This window comes from Rhinichthys klamathensis, unplaced genomic scaffold (assembly GCF_029890125.1).
Source record: "Rhinichthys klamathensis goyatoka isolate OS25496 unplaced genomic scaffold, OSU_Roscu_1.1 h1tg000678l_1, whole genome shotgun sequence".
Classification (NCBI taxonomy): domain Eukaryota; kingdom Metazoa; phylum Chordata; class Actinopteri; order Cypriniformes; family Leuciscidae; genus Rhinichthys; species Rhinichthys klamathensis.
Window position 1 is genome coordinate 165213 of NW_026607110.1, and position 11942 is coordinate 177154.

Sequence of the window (11942 nt, forward strand, 5' to 3'; positions counted from 1 at the left end):
CATGTGTTCACTAGTTGCTATGGAAACGATCAACTAACAATGTGTGTTCTAAGAAAGTTTAAATTTCCTAACCATTACGTTATAGAACCGTTATTTCCCAAAACCCAGGGAATGTTTAAAACTTCTTTTTTTTTAATGTTTTGAAAACGTTCTGGTTATACAAACGTTCTAGAAAACGTTATTAAAACATTATATCTTCTTATTATGAACATCCTGTTGGTATTTTGCTTAAATTCATGTTGTTGCACCAAAATTGTCCACAAAAGTGTTTTTTAAATTTACTTTTAAAATACACAAACTTGAATATGACTGAAATTGCGACACTTAAAGAGGATTAGATAAAAGTAACAATTATAAAACAGAACATAAAATAATGAAAATAGTAGAGATAATGGAACACTCTAAATTAAATTAAAAATGTGCTCTATCAAATGAAAACATAAAAATAAAAAACATTCAAAATATTAATAAAAACTATAATATCTCGATACTATAATGCTCTTTGGTAGGTCATTCAGGGAATGGGTCCTCAGGCTGCAGAGAGAGCAGAGAAGTGCTGATGAAATAGAGACAAACAGGATGAAAAATCATGTAACACTGGACTTAAGTATCAATGAGACCTGATTATCTATAAAAATGTCTTTATAATACTTATGGACAAAATAAAACTCCAAAACACAAACAAAATGTTACTATGTCTGTTTTTTCCCCCCTTATTTTTCTTAATCAGTCAAATGTCAGATTTCTCCATCAAGGACACATGCTTGATTGTAGAACCTGCAATACTTAATATATTAATTTAATAGTAATATATGCAATACTCAAAATAGTAGGCGGCACAGGGCATGTTAAAGGTGCAGTAAGCAATTTCTGAGAAAAGCTGTTGAAAGTGGATCTGACCAAGCACCAATTCACACGTGTAGCCAATCAGCAATAAGGGCCGTGTCCACACATGAGATTGGAGTGTGATTTTTTGGGTAGGGGCGGGTTTGTTTTGATGATTTCAAATATTAACAGCGTTTCTCAGAAATCGCTTACTGCACCTGTCTGGTTATGTCAGTATGCAGATCATGACACACATCCAAAGTACTTCAAAGTACCATGTAGAAATATTACTTTCATGTAAAAGGCTAACAGGGCTGTGTATCGCAAAATAATGGAAAATAAGAAGTATTACAATAAAGCTTTCATGTCGGCCTGCATAGAAAAACAAACATGCAGCGCGAGTGTAGTCTGTCACGAACAAAAATTTTGTTTTTTTTACTGAATTGCTCAAAAAGACGAGTAACTTACCGGTTTGAATCAGTTTGACTGCATTCACTATATGACGTTACTGCAAGAATGTTTGCTCATAACTTTGACAGAACCTTCTGAACACTATAAATTGTTTTTAATTTTAACATGGTAAGAATACATTTTACATTAAAATACTCCCATGTAAAATGTTTTTTTATTAGTTAAAAGTATTACTGTTTACTTTTTGGAAAAAATATTACATTTAACAAGGCAATTCATCCAGTAGGCCTAAATATAATTAAATATTCTCACATTTATTTAATAATCACAATAATTAATAAATATAATGTCATTTGGAATCACCAAAGTGGGTTTGAGGGATGACATTTCACATTTCTCAGAGAACATACCTTTCTTTGAACTGACAACTAGCAAATAGGTTGTGGTAATACAAGCCTGGAAAAACAAAATAAAAAAGATGCTTTTGATGTGGTTTAAACAGTAGTCAGATGAACCTCCACTGTAGGGGAAATTCCTTGTTCAGAGGCCACAGCAACTGTTTGCTGACATTCACTAAACCTAATGTCAGAACTTTTCTCTTTCTGCACAGCAAGGACACTTTCACTGTCACACTTTTTATTTTATAATAACTGTCAAGATCTGAACTATACATATTCCACACATCAATCAATTATGTTTTTATTAAGAAAAGTTAAAAAATACACTGGTGTGACAATGTGAATGAAGTAATACTAGCCCATGTAATATGACTGAGAGCTTATAATAACCTTTAGCGTGAAACATATACAGTAAGCACCTACGTTTATCCTGAAAACCAGTACAGTACGTCCTTAAATTGATAGTGGATGATAAAGGCCTGGTTTCACAGACAGGGCTTCAATTTAGCCAGTAGTAGGCGTTAGTTAAGTTAAGACATTTAAGTAGGTTTTATAAAAGTGCCTTAAAAAAAAACATTACTGGTGTGCATCTTGAGACAAAACAAAGACACATTTTAAGATATTTCCGTGCAAGTTGCTTTCAGTTAAATTAGCTCAAACATGCATTTTAGTTTGGGACTAGGCTTAAGCCTTGTCTGTGAAACCAGGCAATAAATATTTTTTTAATTCAAATTTAGAATCAGTAAATTATTCTATAAATATTCACATTTGTACGGTATAGTGACAAGGCAGATTCACGGGACCAAGGACAAGGATTATAATCCGTTATTACAAAGCCACTGATGCACTTTATAATTTGTATTTATTTTACAGTATGCTTAAATAAAACAACTCAGGAAACTGAATATTTTTAACCATGACTGAGCGTTTCCTGTTAAAAGTACAGAAGACATAGCATCTGCCTTGCAGAGTTCCCTGTAAATGATTGTGAAATTCAACTGCAGCCCTCACACATGAGGAGATGGAGTCAAGATGAGGCAGATTACATGCTAGCCTGCAGTTGCTCTAGCTTCTCTTGCAGTTCCTGGGCACAGCCAGACAGGTTCATGTAGTGTAATGTTGAGTAGATATTCTCCAGCTTCGCTCCACTGCTCTGACTCCACAGGCGCAGCATCAGGTACTGCTTTTCTAGATAGGATGGCCCTGCCTCCAGTTCGATTCGATCCATCTGATCATCTGACACGGAAAGCAGTCGCAGAAATTCCTTCCAGCGTGTCACAGGAATCTCTCTTATGATGGTGTAGAGCACTGGTGCTGGCCAGGACTCCTTCTGCAACACCTGCATCACTGGGGAAATATATAGATCTGGCCTTTAGATACAGAGGAGTTGGATTAAACAGAGTAAAATGGTTTTAAGTGTAAAAGGTCAAGAAACCCCGAGCTGTCAGGTAAAATCTCCTGTTGATTGATTTTGATATTTGAGTTGAAAATACTTAATTGTACACTCTGTAACTTTTTTCGTTCAAAATTAACTAAATTTAAATAACGAGTCAAAACATCATCAATTTAAAAGTCCCGTTAAAAAACCCCCACGCAAAATAGAGGAAAGTCTGCTGGCAAAAAGAGAAAGCAGAGCTCGTTATAAAACGAAAATCAACATGATTGAGGATTCACGATCAAGCTTGGCTTTTCGGAGATTTGAAATGTTGTTGAAATTAATAGTCCATTACAAGATAACAATCGGTCTAGCAACAAGACAAACACTACAACTGGCGGTAGATCCTTTTCCTATTTAGCACCAAAACAATCTTCCGGGAAGCAGACACAGTCTGACAGTTCAAATCTAGACTAAAAACACATCTCTTTGACCTAGCATATAACACATTATAGACTTCTATAATTCAATGTTAGGCTGCATAGTTTAGATCAGCCGGAACCGGGAACACTTCCCATTAATCCTGATGTACTTGGTACATCATATGAAGGATGGCATCTACGCTAATATTAGTCTCTCTGTTTATCCCTAGGATTACCGCAGTCCGCCGGATCCAGGCCGTATCCAGATCTGAAGAAGGACCAGCGCCTGGACACGACGACAACGCAGTCCTGAAGTGTCAACTAGTCTCTCCCCTGTGAAGCCCTCCCTTCCCTTTACCTCTGTACAGATAAAACGTTGTCGGGATAATTCCGGTTCGTGTGGCTACGCAAATGCAACAAAAAATTCTGTATTATGCATTTTTAAGACCAGACAAGTAGTTTGTTGAGGGTTGATTTGTGAAGGACTACACGCCTGCGCACATATATATTCAAACGCGCATACCTATTGACTGAACACGTGATGCGCATGTTCGCGCCGTCTGCGTTTTCCCGGGTTTGCGTTTTTCAAGTTTAGGAAGAGATAACGAATAATCGTTTGCACCTTGGAACCTCTTTCAGGGAGTGCATTCTCGAGACACCAGGCACTGTTTTGTGCGGATGGGCGGCCGGAACGCGTTAAGAGTTTTTCTGTTAGAACGTATGTATTTTATTGTGTAGTGTTTTTGGGTTAAATGAAATGCAAGTAAACTTAACAGAAAATCCCAAGACAGAAAATGACCAGCACCTTCTCTGATTTCTACCGATGTACAATAAATAAGCCATAGAAAAGCAAGTTACGTTTTTATGAAAAGAGCGAGCCCGCAGTGTGATACAAAAGACATGAAAGTAGCGCCGGATGAGTGGACTGATATACAGTGTTTTAGCAAATATCAGACCGTTGAATAGTGCAATACTCCAATCAGAATTAAGTATTCCAGAGAGCCGTGCAACTTTTAACATGCAGTTGTTAAGTAAATAAAAGAAAAAAATATTAAGGCTGTTTAATGAGAACTAAAACAAAAATCCCTCCTTTTTTTATTCGTATCTACTCTGAAAATCATCTACTGCATTTAATCAGCCATTTTTAATGCCCTTTCAACATAAAGTTGTGAGGCTCCTACCACACCGCCAAGGAAGCAACTAAAAAGTGTGCGAGTTATTAGAAGTTACTATCTGATTAGACAGTTCTCAGAAGTTCTTTGACTTTGATTGTGATCACCTAGACTCCAGGCTTAGCATACAATTTCTCATACGCCTACACGATTCGCAAAGGGATAAGACTGAAAGACTCGAAATGATTAGAAAAGCAATCACAAGATTCGAACGGTTTTAAAACAGAGTACACCTAGGCTACACTTTATTAAGATTTTCAATATCTAAATTTTTCATATAATTACATTTTGGGTTTCCATTTGCTATCAGGGGTGCCATGATGCTCTGTAAGTCTCCACTGAAGACGCTGTGTGGGAAGCTGGTCACCGGTAAAGTTTTGATAGAGGTTTCATTGCAGGCTGAGGTATATCTTTCCTTTAAAGACAAACAAATGATTATCAAGGTGATGACTGTCACTTGAACATGTCAGAGATCAACATTTCCACCTTGTAATTTCATTGTGCATAATAGGAAAAATGTACAAAAAAAAAATACAAACCATTGCTATGGGAATGTTTATTACATCATTAGGTTGATCTGCTAAAACAAAAAAATCTTTGTCACTACATACATTATCTGGAATATAACATACAGATCTTCTAAATCAATGTGCATTTCCTATTTTAAAACAGAAATATGTCTCAAATCACAAAATGAACAGAAACAAAACCAACGTCCATCCAAATTGAGTACATGTGACAGTATATGAACCTGGTTGAATGTGAATGTTTGACTGTTTGCCAATATGCCAGGTTTTGGACGGGCAGCAAAGCCATTTCCATCTACAGAACCGGATGAGTAGAAGACAGAGAAGACCACCCAATAAGACCACAATGATGAGAGACACCAGCAACAGCAGATTAGGAAATCCTAAGATAATGGACAATTTATTTAAACACAAAAAAAAATAACATTAGTATTTCTTACTTATAAGGTTTGCATAAATATTTCTAAGAGGATGTTAGGATGTTGTGATACCTTGTGTTTCAACTGTGGTACAAAAAGATTTACACGACTCGCTCTTGCAGCTAAACCTGAAACAAATTACATTAAGCAATAGGACAATTAACATTTACTGTGCCTTAAATCACTTTCATGACAAATGTCTCCAAACTGTAGGCTCAACTATAAAATAACTACCAACGTATATACCACAAACATTTTTACAAGCTTATAAAAACAATTTATTCTATTCTTTGGTGAGGTGGAAACTGAAATAGTGTTTTATTGCTAATATCATGGGTAAACAATAGAAATGTGCCCGAAGCCGAATACCTTATAATGCCTTCAAAACGAATAACGAATTCTACCGAATTATTCGGCAGACACAGTTACTCCTTGTGTTTGCCGAATAACAGGTTAGCAAACGGATAGCATAGCACGATATTATAGCTGCATAAACCTCTAAAATCACTGCGCAATAATTAGTGTGTAAGTGAATGAGTTACTATATGAATGAATTTAAAAAAAGCTTGCGATAGCAAATCTAGATTCATTTAAAACGGCCTACTCATGTAATTTGACGAACTTCCGGTTAAAGCCCAACCCACTTCCGGATTTATCCGAATACAGATATAGATACAAATCATTTTGAGACAGTTACCAATACAGATACTCGCTCCACTCCATACCCTTAGTAAACAGTCAAAAGCAGGAAATTCTGATGCTGATGTTAAACCATATGCACAGGAAAACCACAACCCATTAACCTACATGCAATAATAATCAAACAGAAACTTTCAAAAATCCTTGTTCTCCATAAATAGAGTAATTTACCAAAAAAAACATCAAGATTCAAAGCACAGAAAATTGTGAATATTCGGCCACATACTCTACACAGCTTTGGCATCGTCCACCATCCAGAAAATAGCCATTCTTACAAGCTACTGCTGTGGTTGTAGTAGTCGTTTGTCGGTTACATTTCTCTTTACAGTTCAAACCTGAGTGACAGATAAAAGGAAAAAAAAAAAAATATTCAGTCATAGTTTCCAGGCCACAAGATGTTCAGCATCTTTTTTATTACAATAGAAAGCATCATCTGTGTCCCTTGGTCAAAAGTTTGTACACTTCCTTTAGTAGTACTTACATTCTATGGGACTGCAGTCTTGGCAATTACAGGGTTTACAAAAAGCACCTGATTTGTAAAACCCAGGTTGACAAACGCAGACCCGGTCTTGTGTTGATGTGCAGGTGGTAACCTCTACTTCATTGTCTGTAAAACCATGATTGTCAGAGTCTTACAGTATATCCAGATTTAAAGGTCATCCTGCTACAATTACATAAATTACAAATAGTGTATTCTAATATTTTACTTACCACCACTATCACAATGGGAACATTTCATGCAAGATCTCAATTGATTTACAGTGTCCGAGAAATGATCGGCCTGACACTCTACACAGAAATTTTCTTTTTTGAAAAATCCTGCAAAATATGATAAAATACTTATTGCAGAGAGGTGGAGGTCCATCTTTTATGCGTGTTTCACTGTGGTTTTACTATTACTTGTATTTTAAACAGTGCGAGGCACATCCGTTTACCTGCTGAACAACTTCCATCTGCCATGGGTGCTCTTGTACTTTGGCATTGGCATTGGGAGGCAATAAATAGTATAAATACCTGAAATAAAGACAATTAACTGCAATCAAATAAATAAAACATGCGGTTTAACAACCTGTCAATGTCTTCTGAACATATGAAATACCATCATATTTAAATACCCAGCATCTGAATATCATATATACCCGACAACATCATATATCTGAATAGATGTATTTAATCAGGGGGTTTCAAATATTTGTAAATTTTCATACAAAGATACTTTGTGAGAAATAGTGTGATAAAAACAACACTATATACATTGAAGTATGAACATGTTTTTTTCCTGAAATAAAAGACAACTGTTGATATACACTAAGAGGACAGAGCTGTCAAATAAATGTGAGTAGCATTGCTCATATTATTTGAAGAATTTGATGAGAAATAATTGAGTTTATACTGTAATATCAGACTTGCGTCGGTATTTTAGCAAATTTTAGAACAGTTTGAGCAGATTATTTGTAATTAATGCCATCCTTTTCAGTAATTACATTAATCAATCTATTGACAAACACATCCTTAGTTCACCCTCAGGTTGTTCCAAACCTGTATGAGTTACTTTCTTCTGTTGAACACAAAAGATATTTTAAAGAATGTTGGTAACCAGACAGTTGATGGTAGCCATTGACTTCCATTTAATTTCTTTCCTACCATGGAAGTCAATGGCCGTCAACTGTTTCATTATCAACGTTCTTTAAAACATCTTTTGTGTTCAACAGAAGAAAGAAAATACAGGTTTGGAACAACTTGAGGGTGAGTAAGGGAGGACAAAAATAAATACAGACAGAAAGATCCCTTCGAAGTTAGCCAAAAGTGGACTTTAAAATCTTTTTTTTTTTTTTTAATCTTAATTCTAACAATCTAATACATTTTTTTATATATTGTTTCTTATGCCCCATCCTTTTGAATCCATGTTTTGCATTGAGGTCTTAAACCCTCAGGCTTAAAGACCCACATATGATTCATGAATTTAAAAAAAAAAATGTTATTTATTAAATGTATTACTATAATATATATTTTGCTACGTAGCCATGATCATTTAACATAAGTCTGCATTACACATATCTGTTATTTTCATTGAGGTTAACAAAATTAGTCGCAACAATATGTGGCCAAATTAAGACTAAGACTAAGGTTATTGTAACAGGATGGTGGTTACTGAAGGTATTTCTCAACAACCTGTAATCAGAAATGGAAAAAATAACAGAGCATGAGGTACAAACATTTACAATAAGGAAAGATAGCAATTATAGCACATTTCTAAGGAATGCTGGTAAATAAAAAGGACTTACCCAATCAAAACACAGTGTTGACACAGTCATGTTGAGATGTTCAGTTTCAGCTAAAGAGTCATGAATGACGAGTAATAGTATGATTTGAATTCATAGACTTACAAATTGATGAGACCATGAAATATTCCAACTCTGCTTCATGTCAGCATGTGTGGCATCCACCATCTGCCTCACTCTGACAGAGTATCTGTGCAGACAGGAAAGTGAGTAACCAACCAAGAAAGCTTTATGTACAAGATCTAAGAGAGTGTGACAGATGAGAAACAGGAAAACACGTCAGACCAATAACCTCAGCGTGGTACGGTTGAATATCAGATCGTTTGGTTAATAAACTTATCCCATGCATTCATTAATTTGATCATAAGCTATATCACATTCCATAACATAATAAAAATGAATGAAATTATGAATTACCAAATTACACATTTGGAAACAATAACATCCAGTGGAGGATCATTTTAATTTTTCCTCAGTTAGTAACTATTTATAGTTTGAATGGTGGGGTCCCAAGTTTGAATAGAATTTTGATTGGATAAAGTAAAACTAGTTTGTTCTGTGTTTTCACTTCTAGGTGATACTCTCAATAGGGTTAAATGTCCTACTGTAGCTAAGCAAAGAAGACAAATTGGTTCTCTTGTATCTCTTGTATGTAAACATGTTGTGGGCTAATTGCTTCTTGGTCTAGCTCGCTGTAGCTTGGTGTCTGCTTTAGCCCTAAAATTTGCTTCATGTAATAACATTTAAATGTATACATTTATATAATGTTTTGACACAAATATGCTGAATGTATGATTCAATGACTCACCTACAAAAACAATTCACTTTTTGCCACCTACTGGGTGTAAAGAGAGAAGAAACTTGCAGAGAGAAACCTCACCACCTCTCTAACGCCACAAGCAGAGTGATACAATCGGCGAAGAGTCTGAGTGCTAAGGGAACGCCGCTCAGCCAATCAGATTCGAGAACTGGAACTAACTGTTGTGAATTGTGCAAGAGATTTTACTAAGTCTAAATATTATTTCGCATCACTGAATCAACCTTAATACATTAATTTACACGAATAAAACTAAATTTAAAGTAGAAATAATTATTTAAGGTAACAACTTCAGGTTACCGCGGTCACGAACTGCTCCGAGACACGAAGATTGAGAATCCAAATACAGTTTTCAAATGGGAAAATCCAAGATCATAAACCGTATTACAGGCAATATGGTCAAAAGCACAGGGTAATTAGTCCAAACAATGACAAACAAAACCAGAGGGTGAGACAGGAACGGGGAAACCAGGACACAGGCAGGTAACAAAAACCAGGAACATGGAAAACAGTGAAAACGCTCAGAAATGCAGTGTTACACGTACAAGACTTCGCAGGGAATGAATGTGAAAACCAGCCTCTTATAGGGTGAGTTAAACAAGGTAATGAGACACAGGTGGATGCAATCAGGGATCATGAGTCCAGGCAGAGAGTTATGGGAAATGTAGTTTCATGTAGGGAAATGTAGGCCATGACGGGATGAGACTCTGGAAGGGCGGCCATGACGGGACGAGACTCTGGAAGGGTGGCCATGACGGGATGAGACTCTGGAAGGGCGGCCATCACGGGACGAGACTCTGGTAGGGTGGCCATGACGGGACGAGACTCTAGAAGGTCGGCCATGACGGGACGAGACTCTGGAAGGTCGGCCATGACGGGACGAGACTCTGGAAGGGCGGCCATGACATGACATGACATGACGGGACGGGACGAGACTCTTGAAGACGCTCGTGAAGACGCTCAGGCTCGGCATGCATGCATGACGCTCCGCCAATTGCTCAAGCTCCGCAGTGGAAACGCTCAGAAATGCAGTGTTACACGTACAAGACTTTGCAGGGAATGAAGGTGAAAACCAGGCTCTTATAGGGTGATTTAAACAAGGTAATGAGACACAGGTGGATGCAATCATGGATGATGAGTCCAGGTAGAGAGTTATGGGAAATGTAGTTTCATTAAGGAATGACAATAGTCCGGGGTGGATGGGTATTGATGGGCACTCTCACTGGTAATCGTGACATTACCAGTGTGATAAAAGGGAATACTATAACTTTGAAGTTTATGAATCACCCCTTGTGGGTTTGAACTTGTGATGTGCAAATTATTACTGTACTGAACAACCACCAACACACCAAGCCTGTAGGCATGACTGAATGTCAATTAGAATACATTTCATTTGATGGTCTATCTGTGTATTTTTGTAGGGCTTGTAAAACCTTTAAACTTCAAGCTTTTAAAGTCACCATGCAATCAAAATGGACATTTCTATTTTACTGAATATTGCAGTATTTATTATGAATGATTTATCTGTGCACATCTTTTTTTTTTTTTTTGCAAACAACAACCATCCAGTGATCCAATCCATTCCTGATGGACAAAATCAAGTGGTGCCCTACATTTTTTCTTGTTCGAGAAGCCGTTTCACTTGGCTATACATCATAATAGGGAAGAAAAGACTTATCACAACTTCCGTTTCATGCCAGCCTTAAAGCTTGAAGCCCAACATCAAAGTTGGTATACTTGTTTGAATGGTAATTTTACCTTTATTACAACATTTATTACCTCATATTCTATTCTTGTGCTTTACATTGTAGTGACATTGTTGTTAGTGTGGAACAGTGGAAGTAATAATACTAAGTAGTAATACTTAATTATTTAATGGAGTGAACAAAGACTGATAAACCCAAAGACAAAGTACATTATTATTAAGTAAGTAAGTGATTTTTGAGACACTTGTAGACAATCAGCAATAGGGGGCGTGTCTTGATGGGGGAGGAGAGGGAGTTAGCAAGGGGGAGATTTGAAGAAAGACTATTGAAAGAGAGATGACTGAGAGACATTACAAAAGAGAAAAGGTCAAAGCATTGTACGAGCATTGTATGCTCGTGCATTTTGGGGGCGGAGCAATGAAGGGAGGGGTGTGTTTGTTGGGGTTGATTTCAAATAGAGTGGTGCAGGTATGACATCACTTTGTAGGCTAATCAGCAGTTAGCATCACACTTCCCTCGACAAAAACCCAATGGGATTTTTCCAAAGGCTTTGGTAGCCTATTATCGAGAAAAAAAGAAAAAGATAACAAAAGTAATCAACAGGGCTACCCGTTCGCTTTCGCATTCAATACAAGATACTCCGGTAACACTTTACAATAAGGTTCCATTAGTTAACATTAGTTAATGCATTAGTTAACATGAACTAACCATGAACAACATCTCTGTTCAGCATTAGTTAATATTTGTTAACGTTAACTCACACATATACTAATGCATCAATTCACATTAACAGCACAATTAGTTAACATTAGTTAATGCATTAGTTAACATGAACATGTTGCTATATAAAATAGGGCTGCCAACTCTCACGCATTCAGCATGAGACTCA

General features: G+C 36.6%; 1 protein-coding gene across 1 annotated transcript; it reads right to left on the reverse strand.

Moving 5' to 3' along the window:
* Positions 1–2227: 2227 nt before the first annotated feature.
* On the reverse strand, positions 2228–8899 carry si:ch211-112c15.8 (tumor necrosis factor receptor superfamily member 25). Its single transcript, XM_056241810.1, has 10 exons — positions 8534–8899; positions 7184–7262; positions 6960–7067; positions 6730–6855; positions 6475–6583; positions 5622–5677; positions 5355–5513; positions 5143–5183; positions 4889–5018; positions 2228–2981 (listed from the first exon to the last, which is right to left on the reverse strand). The coding sequence occupies exons 1-10, from the start codon at positions 8561–8563 to the stop codon at positions 2677–2679; spliced, it is 1143 nt and encodes a 380-aa protein (XP_056097785.1). The 5' UTR covers positions 8564–8899; the 3' UTR covers positions 2228–2676.
* Positions 8900–11942: the final 3043 nt, after the last annotated feature.

Bases quoted from the DNA above. Each gene is read 5' to 3' on its own strand.
- si:ch211-112c15.8 (XM_056241810.1), bottom strand. From the start codon at position 8,563: ATGACTGTGTCAACACTGTGTTTTGATTGG. The intron at 6,584-6,729 runs GTAAGTACTACT...TCTGTCACTCAG, and splicing joins AGACTGCAGTCCCATAGAAT to GTTTGAACTGTAAAGAGAAA. The intron at 5,019-5,142 runs GTTTGTATTTTT...TTGTCTTTAAAG, and splicing joins TAAACATTCCCATAGCAATG to GAAAGATATACCTCAGCCTG.